Source organism: Hipposideros armiger, unplaced genomic scaffold (assembly GCF_001890085.2).
Source record: "Hipposideros armiger isolate ML-2016 unplaced genomic scaffold, ASM189008v1 scaffold_160, whole genome shotgun sequence".
NCBI lineage: Eukaryota > Metazoa > Chordata > Mammalia > Chiroptera > Hipposideridae > Hipposideros > Hipposideros armiger.
In genome coordinates this window covers 2284168-2301677 of record NW_017731510.1, presented here as the reverse complement: position 1 = coordinate 2301677, position 17510 = coordinate 2284168, and the positions used below count along the sequence as shown (strand labels likewise).

The window sequence follows — 17510 nt, the reverse complement described above, 5'->3', positions numbered from 1 at the left end:
GGGACCGTGACCCACAGGTTGAGAACCGCTGCTCTAGGCCAACACTAGACATGCAATGTTGTAATTGTGGAGCTCGTATCTGCACTGCCACCCCCAAACACACACACACACACACACACACACACACACACACACACACACACACACACTCTCGATTCCAACAGCCAGGGCTCTGTCTTGTTCATCTCCGTCCCCCAACCCAAGAGAGCTTGGCTTGGAGAATGAGGATGCATGAAGCAAGGACAGTACTATTCAGAATATTTCTATTTCTAGTTAACTCCCATTTTTAAATTGCCCACTGGGAAGTCATTCACGAAACAGTCCTCCCTCCAAGATATTAAAATTGTAATTACTGTTCAACAGCTCTCAGCACAAAATAGGAAGCACCCTGGTAACCATGGACTCTACCAGCTGGGATGTTCTTGGCATGGGTGTGGCACCAGACCTGTAGGTGTAACCATCAGGCATGTCCCATGCCACACATACCACCACCGCCCACCATTAAACGGGGAACAATGAGGAGCAGGTCTCAGGGCCCCTGGTCTTAGCATTCTGCTGCCACAGGCTAGGTGGTCAACACCTGATTAAAGCTTTTGATAGAAAATGGATGGTTTCAGATTTGATGAAGTCACAGCCTTCAGAAAAAAGGTCGATACGTTGACTTGCTTTTCAAGTTACCTTTACCTATTAACATGCTAGCAGTAAGCTCATGGCTGCAAGTCTAGCCCCTCAAATAATGAATCTATATCAGGAAACAAAGTCACCTCTGACAAGGCAGATGTGCAGGCCAGAGGAGGAAAGCCTAGCTATCAGGAATTTTGTCTTTAACATAAAGAAATTTCTTGTATGTCAAGAATGAAATATGTCTTTTCGAGGCATATTTAAATCATGCATTACAGCCAAAAGGGAAAAGTTACTGGATAAAATTTTGGTCATGGTTTAAAACATCTATTCTCTTTTGATTCGAACATTTAATCACAATCTTCCCTAGTCAGTACCTTCTTTCACCATTTACAATACAGTCTGGGTTACTATCGGGAAATAGACACCAGTTTGGAATATGTGGACCAAATTCACATTAGCATATTTAATTAGGCTCCCCAAACATAAAGTCCATCAGACAGTAAATGAAAGAAGAGCTGCCTACAAGCAATTTAGATATAATTATTTTCAAACAATGATGGCCTGGAAATTGGAGGGAAAAACCAAACCTCTCAGAGGTCAAACAGAAAAAGAAATGTTGTAAGACAGCTACAGAGAAAAATGTATATGTTTTCAGAAAAAATAAATTCAATCTACTCTGCTGTAAAAATGGTAGTTTATACATGAACCATAATTCATTTTACTGTTTTCGTTTGAAGACACACAAAACAAAATGCTGGGAAGTCTCTTCTCATGTCCTATAGTATTTTAGAGTTCAGGTGTTTTGCTTGTTTGATTGTTTTAGGCTTGTCAGATATCGACAAGTCTTAATGTGCTTTCAACTAGATTTTGTTGGTTATGTTTCATTTGGCCTCAAAATTCCTATGGTTTAAATCTTTATTCCCCACTCAATGACAATATTTCCAGACCTCCATCCATGTTAAATATGCATCCTATTTTCTGGCCTGTAGCCATACTGGTTTAATGACCCCAAGAAAACATTAAAATTCCTTATATATGTTGCCAAAATAAGTAGACACTAAGTGGTATAAAATTCCCATTTTTTTACATCTGCATATATAGGTTATGGTTGTTCTCAGTATTAGGAACCACCAGCTCATCACCATCACCATTTCAAAATTTCATTTCTATTTCAAAGATAATGTGGTATGTCTTCTTTATGTTATACCAACATTTACAAGACATCCATACCATAGTTTTTTGAAATATAGGTTAAGTTCAAGTAATTTTCCTGTTATTTTTCTATTTGAATTTTATTATCATTAAAAATTTTAACCACTCAGAATAACCTTTTCCTAGGGGTTCAGAAAGTCCATGAACAAATGCACACCTCATAAATGCTTAAAATGTTGATGCTGCTATGCTTTGAAAACGTACTCTATTTGAAAAATTTTGAATAACCAACTGCTAGTTTGTTAAATCGTGTAGGGACTTTAAAGAATTTGATTGACCCTTCTCTTAGGAATTACCGGTACCACCAAGTGGTCACATCGGGTCTTCAAAAATTTATAGGTCCTTCCCTAACCTCTCTACTCCCAATTATTGTGTTTAAGGTAAATTCCTCCCATTGTCAAAATCAAAGAGTTTTAAAAATCAGTGTCTCCTTCCTGCTTATAAATTAAATTGGGAAATAGTTGCATAATGGTCGTGATTTATGTCCCTGGTTAGAGCTCCAAAATTACAGGAAAGGTCTCTGCTTACCATCTGCCCTACAAATTGACAGTTTCTGAAATCAGTTTCTGAAAGGCCTACGTAACTTGCCTATTCTAGAATGAAAAAGGAGTCCCTTCCTTTTCATAGCTTCCAATAGTGACGAAACCTATGTCTGGTTATTTACATTCCCTTCAGTGGCTACTCATCTATCCCATCCAGCCCTATCTTCTTGTCTTTGCTAATTTTATTCCTTTTCCTGCCCCCCGCCCAACACAGACTCACCAGGAATGCACCCCTCTAGCTGGCTGATGGGAATTCCATCTGCTCGGCCAGGCTAAGAAGTTCTGTACAGTTTAGCTCACAACAGAATTTTACCTTCTGAGAAATATGGTCCACCTGCTCACAGCCACAAAACTTAGCATTTAATTGGCTTTAATACAAAACAAAACGATATACAAAGTTTGTTCTTCAAACCTTCAATGAATTCCCCAAAACCTATGATCTGTCTACACAGTTTTGTTCCCCTCAAGGTAACTAGAATGGCAAAGAGCTTGTGACATTCTTTTAAAATATTTAGCATTGTTTTTTTTTGTGGTAAAATACACATAACATCAAGTTGGCCATCTTAACCATGTTTAAGTGTCCAGTTCAGTGGTATTAAATACATTCACACTGTTGTGCTGCCATTACCACTGTCCACCTCCAGGACTCTTTGTGACACTATTGTCATTAGTCTATAGGAGGCAGATGGAAAATTGCCAGTTAGTTTTTCATGATCAAAATCTAGTTTTAATTCACAGAACTGTACACCTAAAATGGTGTATGTTACTGTGTATTCATTACACTTCAATAGCACTGATTAAAGGCAAAATAAGGAGGGATGTCATAGGAGATAGGGCTGGTGACAATTGGGACCCAGACCACGAGGGGCAGGGGCACAGAGGGAGCGGGGATTTTATCAGGAGACATCGGAACCCATGCAAAGGTTGATAAATAGAGGCATTCCTTCACTTTCTCATTGCCAACATTTTTGAGCACCTAATGTTCCAGACACTGTTCCAGAAAGATCACCCTGACTGCCTTATAGATGGCTGAGGGGGCGAAGTTAGCAGTTTTCAACACAGGTAAAAAGTATTTAATTAAGGCAGTAGCAAAGGGAAGGGAGAGCAAAGGCTGTATGTATTTTTACTTTTATCTGTGAATGGGGCCACTGTGAAATTACTGATTCCACCATTTTGTTTCTATTTTATAATCACTCGAACCCATGGTTACTTTCATCAGAATAAACTTGATGTGGACACCCTGCAAGCGTTATGTAAGATCGGTCAGCAACAAAGGATCCGTGGTACAGATAGTAACACTTAAATTGTGTTATGTTCACAGTGCTGTGAAAATGGTCTGATTAGATCTGTATCATTTTAGTGGAATATTTATGGCCAGCTCAGGGGGAAAGCGAATTTTCCACAAGGCATTTTGTGGGTAAAACTGGAGATGATGTGAATGTTTATCAATGCAGGAATGGTTAAACAGATTGTAGGAAACTATATTGTGAAATACCATGCAATGGATCTGTATGTAATAACCCAGAATGGGCTCAAAGTACTTTGTTAATTGAAACATGAATTGCAGAACATATTGTATTACAAAGTATGATAAATTTTTTTGTAAAAATATTGATTTGTCTGTATATGTAAAGATCTCTGTAAATACGGAAAAGAATATACATAAGGGGGTTGGGGACGAAAGTGAGGGGAACCTTGAGCTGTATTCCATATTGTGATGAGAGAATAACCATGCATTCCTTCGACAGAAAAATGTTTATTGGTTAGTATACCAAGTGAGTAGATCGTATTACATCATGACACATACTTTACACAACCTTTATTGGTAATTCAAATCATATAATGATCCTGATAATAATGGCTAATACTATATGTGTGTGTGTGTGTGTGTGTGTGTGTGTGTACGTGCTCATGTGTGTATCTTTTTAATTTGCCAACTTGCTTTTAGACTGCTTTTTTAAAATGACTGATAGTTATGTATATCAGAGGACACTCAAGATGAGAACATGCTGGCTATTGCAAAGGGTTTCTCCTGGAGTTACAAGAAACCATTTAAGAGAAATAAATATTTAATATTTTCACTTAACTAATTAATTACAAAACCTTTAGAACACAAAACTATTCATTGCAAATAAGCAAATCAAATTACAACAATCTTCGATCTTTTCATTCAAAACACACTAAAATAGCATGTGAGGAGGACTTTCCTATTTTTAAAATTGTATATGATGTGCACATTGGGGCCACAGAGGCCATTGGTAACAGCAGACAGTGTCCAAGTCACGGCTCTAACTGTCTGGGCTCAGTCAAGGGCTTTGCTGTCTTGGCTTTCAAATTAATATCTCCTAGCAATACTAACTAGAAAACGGCACAGAGTGGTGGAGACATTTCATTTATTTATTTTGAATTTTGTAAAGAATGTTTTAAAAGGCTGTTAACACAAGACCAGTTAGCAACTGTTACCCAGCTCCAACTGAAACATTAATTTAAGGAATTCACATGGCATTTTTAGGGCCTCATTCCAAATCGAATTTCTCAGACAGACTAAAATTGTACTCTTCTCATCTTCAGCCTACTTAAAGTTTTTTTTGTGTTTTTTTTTTTAAAAGGCAAGATAGTAGGTGTAAATGATTGAAAAGGGCCCCAGAGGATGCTCTGGAAAGTTAGAGGGTTGGGAGCTTCATACAGAATGTCTTGATAAGAAGTCTAGACTATCTGTAACTTGCTGATTGTGAGGAAAACCAGGTTATTAAGAAACCTTGTGAAGCCAACAGCTACAGGAGCTTAAAACACATGTGAAGCTGGGGATGACACGTGGGAACAGGAATTCCAATACTGCTTTAACTTTGGTCCACAGCACTAATTATCTATGAACCCAAGTGACATTTAGGAGTGACTCCTATCACAGACGCAAAAAATGCCACAGAAAGAGGGGACAAACATCTTTAAGTGTCAAAAGGGAATTGTAAAAATGCAGACAGGAAGAGGACAGAAAGTACAAAATCCATGACACATACATCTAAAAGTTCTTACTTGGAGTGGGCTGAGTTCAATATTATAGCACAAGATGAGCAGCCAAGGCAAATAGGCTGGCCGTGTGCAAAGTAGGAAAATGCATCTCTTTTTTCAGGTTTCCCTACATTTTGGCCCCATTTACAACCTTTTGGCTGGGTAACCTTGTGCAGTGAACAACCTGCATGACTCAGGAAAATTACTCGTTAGTTGTTTTAGTTAGTTTAGTTACAGAGTGAGTGTCATGAACATACACATATGTTTGACCTGAATATCCAATAGGAAAGAGGAGACAGTTTGGTAAAGAAATGGTTAGTCACAGTTACTTTAGCAAACCACTTGTTAAATGATCTGAGCTGAGTGTTTTAAGGGACCACATCAGAAAAAGTTGATCTATGCCTTGGTTTTTATTTCTGTCAAGAGTTGAGAAATCAGACTCAAAATAACCCATAACAGAATGAGCTATCAACACCATATACAATTAACATTGCTTTCCTATTTCTCCATAGAGGGGACTGCCTGGTTCCACATTTCTAAACATATTTAGAAAACTATTAGTCATCATGGCCTCAAAAGCCACACCTTTATAGCCAAACTATTCTTAAAGGAGGAACAAGGTAGCTGGTATTCTTACTGACAGCCATCAAAAAATGCCTTTTCCACATTTTCCTGGGCACAGCTCTCTCCCCACTAGTCCCTCTAGCAAGCACATTGATATTAGTTATAACTGAACCAGCATTTTGAAAAACAGTCAGACAACTCAGTGAGTTACCTTGAGATCTTTTTAATTACCTTATTGGTTTACTCCCCACTCACATCCACACCTTCCCCATTGCATCCAGATAGCCCAGAAGCAACGCGTCAGTGCTCAGGAAACTTGCAGATTCCATGAGAAATCCGACCCTTTCATTCTAGTAAAAAAAAACTGACTGGGTTGCCTAGGGATGTCTCAGTGCCCACCAAGAAAAGTGTGAACACTGGCTGCCCAGACTCTGACCACCCTGGGAGGAGGGTGTGAGTGACAGCAACATCTAATCAGGCTAAGAGGAACAATGGAATGGAGACGGCCTTCGTCCATCCATCAGGAACAGAGCGGGATGGCATGGTAGTGGAGAGAAGAACTGCCTGATGCCAGGCTTTGGTTATTTAACACAAGGACCTAGATCTGGAAAGCATCCCCAGATTCAAAGGTTAGGTGTGTCACAGGTCTCCATAAGTCATAACAGCACCTTTTCTTTAATTGGACATTAACAAAAATCCTTCTTTGCAATGACTTGAAATACCAAAGACACCCTCTGCAAAAGGCCTCCCTCTTCAAGGGAGAAGTCACTGGCTTACCTCGATAATGTAGAGAACCACATTCTTGTAGAAGCAGTACAAGATGCACTTGGTCACCCGGTTGTAACTCCAGGCACCATGGACCAACAGGAGCTTCTCTAAGTAGGAAAACTGAAAAAGGAAAACACAGTTCAGAGGAGTGGATTGTGTAGCAGTCAAAGTCACAAAACGTCTTTTGGAGGAAGGGACAGGTAAGGCAACAGAAAATCAGATTCTGCTGGTAACCTCAGAAATTCACTCACTTTAGAAAACTAAAGACGGAGCTTGCAGGCCTAGTGAGAATAGCTAACATCTCTCTGAGCAAGATAATCATCATTTCCCCCAACATGTGGCTGGACTTCTAATTGTTACTCTCATGAAATTCTATTCATGCAAATGCTTTTTAAAGGTCTTAATTATTAAAAGAAGGTGATCACCTGAATTGGAATTAAATTACAGTATGAATCAGATACTTCTATTCAATCACAGAGTTTATGGTGACAGTGGGAGCAAGGGACAGAGTCACTCAAGCATCAGTATTCTTTTGAAAAAGGGGATATATATATATATATATAGATAGATAGATATATATATATCTATATAGATATATATATATATTACCTATTTCCACTGTCAGCTTGCAGGTTAAACAATTACAGACACACAGAGACATACGGCTACACACACAGACCCACACAAACATACAAACACAGTCACACTCGGACACACACACAAACACACGGAGACGCATGCACCCTCTGTTTCTATACCCATTTTGTTCTGCTTTTCTGCCTCCATAGCACAGGGTACCTCTTGCTAGAGTGCTATGCAGTCAGGAATACCAAAAAACCAACTAGCAGCTAACAGACTAAGTGAGAGTAACGTAATGGCTCTTACACTTTAAAATATTCAGCAATACCCTAATGTTCCAATAAATAATTTGAATCCCCTTTGGAGCAGGGGGCCTTGGGGCACCACCCGAATCATGTGTCCTCAGTGTCCCCTTAGCCTGGCCTGCTCTCCTGTGTCCTATTTCATGAAGGTCCCCAAAGAGTGTGAAAACTGAGCTGGAGGGAGGGAAATGAGTGTTTTCAGTTTTGTACTCTGGAGTGACTGCACAGTTAGGAACATGTCTGCTTAAATTCACAGTTTCTGTACATTCAGTGAGCCTCACAACACTTTGAATTTCCCCCGTTGGTTGCCCTGTACTGGAACCTTAATTCCCTGTTCTAAGTCACAGGGCAGTCTTCGAGCTCAAACCCCAGTGCTGTCCTCAGAGACATAATCAGGCCGCACTGAGAACGTCCACAAACATTAGAAATTCTTCTGTTATTGTAAACTTCCTATTAATTTAACTTTTGAAATTAAATTTAACTAACTATAGGAAAGACTGATGGAAAACAACATTTTTTAAAAAAACATTATTTTCAAGAGGGTGCCACATAATGATTATCATTAGCACTAAAGAAGGGGACCCACTCTGGTATAACAGCTCCTTTCAAGGAGTTCTTCTACAAGCTCAGGGTGAGGCCCTCACCTACACACTCCGAAAGCTAAAAGACGACTTCAGAATGGCAGGAGTAGGTGCACATGGCGAAGTAAAACTGCCCATAAAGGGTTATTAAGGAATCCAAAGGGGAATGGGGAATCATAAAATAACTGGCCAAACAAATAAAAAGGAAGTTTGTCTTCGACCTGGACCCCCTGATGGTAAACTTCAATGGGCACGGAGAACATCTGCTGGAATCATCCAGAAGGCCTCAGCTTTAGCGCTACAATGATTTGTTTTCAGAAAAAAAGAAAAAGAAAAAAAAAAACCTAAATCAAAATGCTGTTTTCATGAGGTCATTCAGAAAACGTTGAGAAGGTAGGGGGCAGGAATGATTTTCTCCTGAGGGGAAGACACAGCCGAGGGCTCCAGGCGCCAGCGCAGACGCCTGCCAATCAGGGGCAAGGCAGCCAATCAGAGGACGGCTGTCAGTCCCGGGGGGGCGGGGGGGGGCGGGCTGCCCTTATGGGAAAAAGCACAGGCAGGCAGGAAGGAAAGAGAACCAGAACGTTGTGGACTTCATCATTTTTCCAAGGATGAGTCTTCAAATGTTCTTCTTCTGTATATAACTCTACAGGGCACTTTCTCAAAAGACCCAATCAAAAATATATTCATCCACATTAAAACGAACAGATAAAGACAAGCTGGCATTCATCAAATTGTGGCATTCCCTACTTAGTAATTATAGAGGAGGCATACTGCTGGGCGGAGGGGCTGTGAGGTAAGGAGGAACCCTGCCCTAACATAACAGGACCTCTGCCTAATCATGAACAGGACTGTGGACAAGAGAAATGAAGACCCACACAAGGAGGGTGGGGGGCACTCGTCAGTTCCCTTGGCAGAGTGACTGTTATGCTGGGGGGGGGGCATGAAATCCCTAAATAGAATTATAAACCCCTGCTCCCCTCGCTACCTTTCTTTGATGCTTTTAATGCGAAGAGAGCAATTGCTCCAGGTCCCACGTCCTATTAGTATGCAGTTTCAATAGAGCAGGTCATGGAATCGCCCTTCCCCAGACATTTTCAAGAAAAAGACAGACAAATATTTGCCTGGAACTCCTAGGAAACCTCTAAAGATCCCTTCCAGCCATATGATGCTATAACTCAAGTATTTAATAATGCTGGGGTGTATAACATCTACAGTTGCTGACAGACTACAGGAAGCGTGAGTCCCCCAGGCCTTGGAGTAGTTGACTCAGGAAAGCAAATGGGCAGGTGTGTGGGGCTGGTCCCCAAGGTCACATGAGGGTCTGGCGTTCTCTGACCCTGGATGCTCGGACTGGAGGCAAGTCACCAAATGTGGAGGAGCCTCAGTTTTCCCACCTGTAAAATCAGAATTCCTTCTATCTACTTGGAGGAATTAGCTTGAGGATTTATTTGAAATCAACAAAGGCACAAGATTGATTTCATGTACTTTTCAGAGCCATGAGGACTTTGTAATTCCTCTCTGGGTTTGCAGAACCATGAGCTGGGAGGGAATCTGAGAGGTGATCTAATGCAGAGCCCTCCTTCGGGGAGGTGGAGCCCCAAAGCTGCAGGGGACCAGCCTGCAGCCCTGGGGTGGCTGGAAGCTCTTTCCCCTTTTATGCGCAGCCTTTGCTTTCAGCTTGAAGAGGGAAAAAGCTGTTATTACTTGCATTCGTGTGATTAAGGTTAACATATTCTTCAAGAGATTAAGCACTGGAGAAACACGAGGGGACTCTAGCTAACCGGCCAACAAGTAGCATTTAATCACAGCATACTGCAACCGGGAAACAGGGGAAACGTTCTACGTTCAGTCAAGTCTAGATTTTCTGTGTGACCAAGCAGGCCAAATGGTCTAGAGATGTACCCTAGGGGTCAGGAGGTTGGCTGACTCTTCATTTTTAGATTATCATTAAGAAGTAGACATTTCTTTCACCCTCGGGCCATGTGTATAGCAACTACAGTGCATCGAATGCCTCTGCATGTAATGTTCCCTCCAGAGAGGAATGGGATGAGCTTAGCCTAAGTGCAGGAGGATGCTTGCTACTAACCACAGGGCAATTGTGGCCCAAACCCCACTCACGCTCTCAGCAGTTCCCGTAACAGCCATGGTCCTGGGCAATGCCCTAGTCACAGCTACAAAGCACGTGACAGCTGTAAACCCCTTTTTTTCCCCCAACCTTAAATGCCTGATGAGAAAATGTTCTAGCACCTCTGAAAGAGACGAGACCCCATGATGGGAATTGTAGAGAGTGGATGTTATGAGCACAGCCGCTGTTTGGCGCAGGGTGGCACAAGGACAAGCACACACAACAGATGAGGGAGCTGAAGGTAAGAGATCATTACTAGCACGACCAGGGAACTATTTGTCAGGAATGATACCTGCCTGGATGACAGAAAGCTTGGCCAACCCCACAGCTGGCCAAATCAAACCCAATGGTCAGGACAGGGCCTACAAATAGCACAAGATCAAGACTACAGAGAAAGTCAAGTACACTGGTGGTTCACCTAGATAGCAACCTCAAAGCGGGTACCGGAGTTCTCAGAGTGGAACTCAAACACCAACCGGACCTTCATGCCCAGCTATAATACACCTCTGTCAACAGGATGAGACAGCTGTTCAATCACAAGTCTGACCTGTGCGATGGCATAATCTGAGTTGTTGGTTGCCTGCATGCCCTCGTTCCCACTGATTCCCACGCCCACGTGGGCTGTCTGGATCATCCCGACGTCATTGGCACCGTCCCCGATGGCGAGGGTGATGGCCTTTACCCGCTTCTTGACCACATCCACTATCTCTGACTTCTGCAGAGGAGACACCCTGTAAGAGAAGAAAGAGAAATGACGACTACATGCGTCTTTCCAGAGGAAACAGCTGTAAACTACATTTAGCTGCATTAAAAGGGCAGTTATTGGACAATTTCCAAATTCAATACATACGTTTTATGTTTGTGTGCAAAGAAGCTTTCAGAAAACAGTAGCTTGTGGCTTTCAAGTATTTGCCAACTGCACAGATGAAATACACAACTCAAAACTAACTTCAAACACAGCCCATTTGTAATCACTCTCTCAGTGGGAGCCATACGTGCAAACGCCCCAGGGGCACATGTGCCCTCCTGAAAGATACAGGCACTTAAGCTGGTTATGGAGGCCTTAGGAAATGTTTTCCCCAGTAAACCATTTCTGCTTTGCTGTACACCACACACAACCTAGGGCTGGCAAGAGAATTTTCCATAAAATCTGCTTTCACAAGAGGGAAAGGAACGTTGGCAGAGCTTGAGAAATGCAGGAAGAGGACTAGAGTAAGAGGAAAGAAGGAAGGCTTCTCCAAGTCCACCCCAGAGATGGAGACGGCATTTGAAGGGCAGCCAAGGCAGAGGATTTAAGAAGGGGATCTACAGGGGTAGAAGGTCTGCTAAGGCTAAACTGTGAAGTAGCACAGCCCAAAGGGGAAGACTAGAGCAGCCTCTGCCTGAGAGAGGTTGTGTCCCCAAGGAATCAGAAAAGGTGGGCTACTGTTCATAAGCCCTCCAGCTGTCTGGGAAGAAGACCCAATGTAAACCTATGGTGTGTGAAGCACAGCAACATTAATTGTAGTGAAGTATAAGACCAGATAATATGACAACAGGATAGAATGATGGGTACCTCAGGACTGACTTATTTTTACTTTAAATTCTGAATTGGTAAGCTATTTCATTTGGGAAATTTACAGGTAAAGTCCTGAATCACAACAACAACAGCACACACACACACACACACACACACACACACACACACACACACAGAGTAAAAGACCTTTCTGGGTTCTCAGAGGTATACTGGCCACAGCCACACAGAGACCAGACTTGTAAGCTAGGATCGACACTCAAAAACTTTCCCAGTAGAACTATGAGCTCTCAAAGGGCCTCCAACCCACAAAAATGCCTGTTTCCAAGGGACAACTTACATTTTACCAACTCTGGAAGGAAAATGTGTTTGGTGAGACAGCAAGCTGAATCTAAAGCTAAGGTACTCTGAAAGCCATTGCTCAGTTACAAAGAAATAAAAATCAGCAAGTTAGAAAAACAGAATCTAAGTGCTGAAAAGGCTTTAGACACCATGTTGTGTGATCTGATATCTCTTTCATCATTTTTACAGGGATTTTCAATGATGGGACTTTTCAGCCTCTTGGGGTAGTTGCAACCACGAAAAATTATTATTATTACCTTTTTATTGTTGGTAAGCACAGTTAAAAGTACTAATTCTGTCCTCTGCATTAGACTAGAACAAATATAACTTTTCTTTCAAATATTAGGAAGGTGGAAATGTAAAGACACCCCTATCACACCTTTCCTCCCAAATCTCAGTTTCTGTTGGCTAAATGGTCTCAGGTCCTTCAACCATATTTAATGGCCATGCTTCAGAGCTTAAAAATAGCTCCCAAGTATGATATTCTAGATAGCTGAGGGCAGACGAGAACAGGCTCACCACCTCCCTAGTAGCTGACGCTAGACTGACATTAATGTAGCCTAAAGTGAAATTACTGGAAGCTTTCCTATCGTTTATTATTGAGCCTCCCATTAGCTAAACATCAGCAATTTTAATACACAGGGATATAAGCTGTATCTATTCCCTCCATGTTCAAGCATTGACACATGCAGCCAAGGGCTGATCTTTCCATTCCTCTCTCTCATTAAATTTCTGATTGGCAGACACAGCTCACCGTTCTAATTTGCACACAAATGTGACTTCTCATTTTATTTTTTCAACTCAGTAGAAGCAGAGATCAAATATTATATGGAGAAGATGACCTGGGAGTCAAAGTTAAATAATTGAGCATGGCTTTTTCTGTGCCCCATATGAACTATATGAGAATAATTTTATTAGTTCTTGTTTTTTTCATCAATGAAATGTGGAAAATGAGATTGCTGTGATGTATTTATGTGAAACCATCCTGCTTACTATCAACTGTGAAACAAATGTTATTTCCTACCCGTCTGCAAAACCTCAATTGTTGGGAGAAAAAATGGACACATCTGAGAATTGCATGCCATCTGACCCATGATTCTCAGACTGTGTGTATGTGGGTACTTTGGGGTGCTATCATGGGAAATTATACATTTTCAAGGGAAATGCAGCACCATCTTTCAGGTAGTGATACAAAATACTAGCTCAACGTAGCTCATAGTTTCTACATTAGATCATGCTATCTTCCTTTGCATGACATATCTTTGTGAAGCTGAGTTTTCATGGCTGCTGTGATATAAAGCAAATACACTGTGAAAAAAATCAGTGGAGAACAGGAAATGAGGGAGGTAATATCCACTCTTACTCCAAGGTTTAAGAAGTCATACAGTGCTCAGCAGGTACACCATACCATGCCATTGGTAAGTGATTATGATTATTTAAAGATGAAAATAAATATTATTTCTTTCATTTATGTGCATTTTTTTTCAAATGTCTGCTAAGTTGTCTGGACATAAATACTCCTTAAATTGCTTGATCTTACCTACTTAATAGTTAGAAACTGTTCAGTTTTTTCTTTTGGCCCAAGGGCTTTACAAAGGACTTATTGAGACACTGAGGCACTGTGAACCCAGAGAACTTGGGAACCAGTGCTTTAATCACTCCTCTCCATGATTACGTGATTCACTCTTCCAGTACAATTATTTACCCATGGAAGTGGAACCTTATCTAATGGTGCCATCATTTAACCTCCAACTCTTCTTGTGCATCCACGAAGATATCCCAAGACAGCACGGAATAGACACTACACAGCCTTGACACTACACTGGGCCAGCCTTGAGATTCTAGATGCCCCCCAAGTAATCAAGCAACTTGGTCTCTTAACAGCAAACTGAAGTGGTCTAGAGAGAAGGGGAGCCCAGGAGCAGGATGCTCAGCCATATGAACACGGTGCTGTGAGCATTTGGAAGGGTTGTAGTGGAGGAATAGAGAAGTTGCTAAACAAATCCAAGGTTTTCTTTAAGGTTAAAGTTTCTGCTTTTATGTCCAGGGGTTTAGCAATAAGCCAACCAACACGAGACAAGGAGCTACGTTTGCCATGCTGGGATTTGCATTTCAAGTAAGTTGAGTCAGGTCATGATTCTGATGGCTTAAAGTCAAATCTATGAAAGTCCAACAGCTGCCTTTTCCCAAAAAGCAAAAATAAAGAGAAAACTTGGCTGGGTAGATAAACCAAGTCATAGCCCTGTGTTTCAGAAGCATGAAATTCTCATCAAGGATTTATTATGCCCTCAACTGTAATGCCTTGAGAAAACATAATTCGAGCACACACTAGGGGTTCACAATAGGTGTAAAACAGCTAATTTCCACAGAACTGAAAAGGCACCATTACACTTTAGCCATACATAGTATTTTAGTATTACGCTAAGTTACCAAGAAGCACAAACCAGCTCTTTTTTAATCTTAATTTGTGACCTGGAATCACATACCACACTTAATAAGTATTCCCAGCATTCAACTGGTAAAATAAGAATTCCAGACCACATCTAAGCCAAGCGAGGTGCTCAGGACACTTCTACACCATATTTTGGTGCATTATGAATAGAAATATAAATTCAAAGATCTTCAATAACCAGAGAGGTATTCTACCCACTTTTCTTTTGGCTGACACAATAGATTCTAAAATAAAAAATAAGTTTTCCTTGTGAGACTTTAAAACCCAAATTTAGTATCCTGGAGTATCTCACTTATGGACTATGTGTTCCTGAAATTTCAAAACTCACTTTCAAAAGTATTTCAAGCATAACACTTAACTATGACCATTGGTACCTGCTTTTATAGGCTTAATGGTCATGCATTACTGTATCTGAACAAATTTAAACATGCCCCTTTCCTTCTCAGAGCTCAGCTGTCCCATTTGTCTAAGAGACACTGGCCTCCATTACTGATTTATAAACTGAGTTCAGCAGAGCCCAGGGAATTAAAGGAACTCCTCCTGGGAGCACCCAGGAGGATTTCAACCAAGGCCATAATACTTACTAATTAACCAGATTCACCAAATACTTTCAGGAGTTGGGCTTCCAAACTTCTTTGTTCCAAATAGATAGTCCTTATGACTTAAAAAAAGAGAGAAATTTGAAGGTCACTGGCCGAGATTGCAGAGTCTCAAATTTTAAGTAAGCATCAGACTCCTCTAGAGAGCTTGTCAAAATACAGATTCTGAGTCAGGAAGTCCGGGGTGGGCCCCAGGAATGTACTTCTGACAAGCTGCCGGGCGATGTCGGGCTACTTATCTATGGACCACACTGAAGTAGCCAGCACTGGCCTGGACAACATCACAAGTTCTGTCTTATTCAAATGTTTTCATCAACGAAGCTTACATTTCCATACACAGGACACATGCAAAATATTCACAGAGTGAGATTTAACAAGCAATTAGCAGAAACACTGCACCTCGTCCCTTTCCTTCAATCTTTGCATATGGAGGTCCTTCTTTGCTTTCAAACCCAAATTAATAATTTCAAGTTGAGGTTGCAATTTCATTGAAGATAGTCTTCCAATCTGAGTGTCTCATGTAAGAGGGTGAGAGGGGAAAATACAAACCAAAATAAGGCATACAGGACTTCATGAGTTTTTTGAACGAGGCAAGAACCAATATATATGATTTCATTTGTGAAAGTTTCCGTCTTCCCATTAACTGAAAGATAATATCCATGTGAAAGAGATGTTCTCTCCTTATGTCAGTCAGTGATCCTAAATGTTTGAAAAATCGCAGCACCTTAAAGAAAAACTCATGTAGAGTTTGTAGATATACAAACACCTAAATGAGACTAAACTCTAAAACAATTAAGCTACCCTGCGTATCTGTTTAATGAGTACGTCCTTCACTGACCAACACCGTTCTGACCCCCGTGCTTTCTTTAGGTGCATTTAGTGCATTGACACAGGGCCACTTGTCCAGGCCTTTGGACAGTTATCCCCTCCAGGAACGTCCTACATCTGTGCTCTGACCCAAAATGTGTCAGTCTTTCAAAGTAAACACATGTCTCAGTTTTTGGTACATCTCACTGTAGCCTCAAGCTCCAAAAGCAGATAATTTTGGTAGCTTGGGATGGGCCCTAGAACATGGTGGCAGATGTGAGGCTGCAGGGGAGAGGGAAGGCAGGAGGCAGGAGAGTATGTCTAGGTGAACCCAGTAGGTAGCTGAGACTAGCTTTACACGTAGGCACAAAGAAGTGAAACTGAAACTCAATCACTCAATGGTTGGAAAGCAGGCTCAAAAACTTACACATACAGAGGAGCCATATTATACATGAGGAAGCCATCCAAGATGGTGCCTCAGAAAGATGAAACAACTAGAGAAGCAGCTCAAGTTTTATTCCAAGGAATTCAGGGCCTATCCAAGAGGCAGCCTCATACGGGTGGAGGCTAGAGTAGAACTCACTCTAAAAAGCAGAATGAGGTGCTTATAGAGAAAGTACAATTCATGAGAATACGGGGTTGAGGCAACATGCACACATTTTCAGGAATTAGCGTTCCTAGCTTTGGTTGCTTCAGCATTTCCTCTAAAGATTAAGGTGTTGTGGAGACTCTCCTTCAAGGATTTCTCTCAACCCTTAAAAATTTCAAGACCACACTTGATTGGTAAAAGATGGGTTTCCTACCAAATGCCACGTGACTACAGTTACTATTCTTTCCCGCCTCTCATCAGTGGCCACATAAAAGAGCAGACAGGTGACAGGCCACATGGGGGACAACATGGATTACCAGCATTCCAAGAATTGACCATGAAATTATTTAATAGTTATATTTATTTCTATAAACTCTCCTTATTCAGTGTGATTGACTGTATCCATTATGTAGGATATGTTTGTCTCTCTAACCTTCACCTTGCATTCCTCTGCCATCTCCCCTTTCTCTACCCTTCCCTAAATGCTAATGCAAGGATTTATACAGTGGACGTTTGCTAAATGGTGACTAACTACCAAAATCATGATTCTTAGACTAATTACATCTCTAAGCATAACTATAAATAATAGAAAATACAGTTCCACTTAAATAAAAATACATTAACTTCCATATAAACAGCAGACATACAAACATGCTATTGATGTGTAATTGTGAAAGACTACTTCACTCATACATAGGTGGAGAGAACAATAGCAACACAAAAATGACTGGACACCTCAATGACATCTAAATTTATCATTCGTAGAAAATAGTTAAGGGGCCGGCCGAGTGGCACGATGGTTAAGAACTTGCTTGGGATGCCAGAGGGCCCCGGTTCAGATCCCACATATGAGGGCCAGTGACACTGCCCTCCACAGCTAAGATGCTGAACAACAG

At 41.2% G+C, this 17510-nt stretch overlaps 1 protein-coding gene across 7 annotated transcripts in view; it reads right to left on the bottom strand.

Moving 5' to 3' along the window:
• Nucleotides 1-17510, bottom strand: part of ATP8A2 (ATPase phospholipid transporting 8A2) — a 624797-nt gene that overhangs the window by 234659 nt on the left and 372628 nt on the right. For all 7 annotated transcript variants that reach the window (XM_019651455.1, XM_019651453.1, XM_019651451.1 and 4 more), the window contains 2 exons: nucleotides 10857-11040; nucleotides 6729-6839 (listed from right to left, as the gene is read on the bottom strand). In XM_019651455.1, the coding sequence (XP_019507000.1) occupies nucleotides 6729-6839; nucleotides 10857-11040 (295 nt within the window). The remainder of the gene's footprint in view (nucleotides 1-6728; nucleotides 6840-10856; nucleotides 11041-17510) is intronic.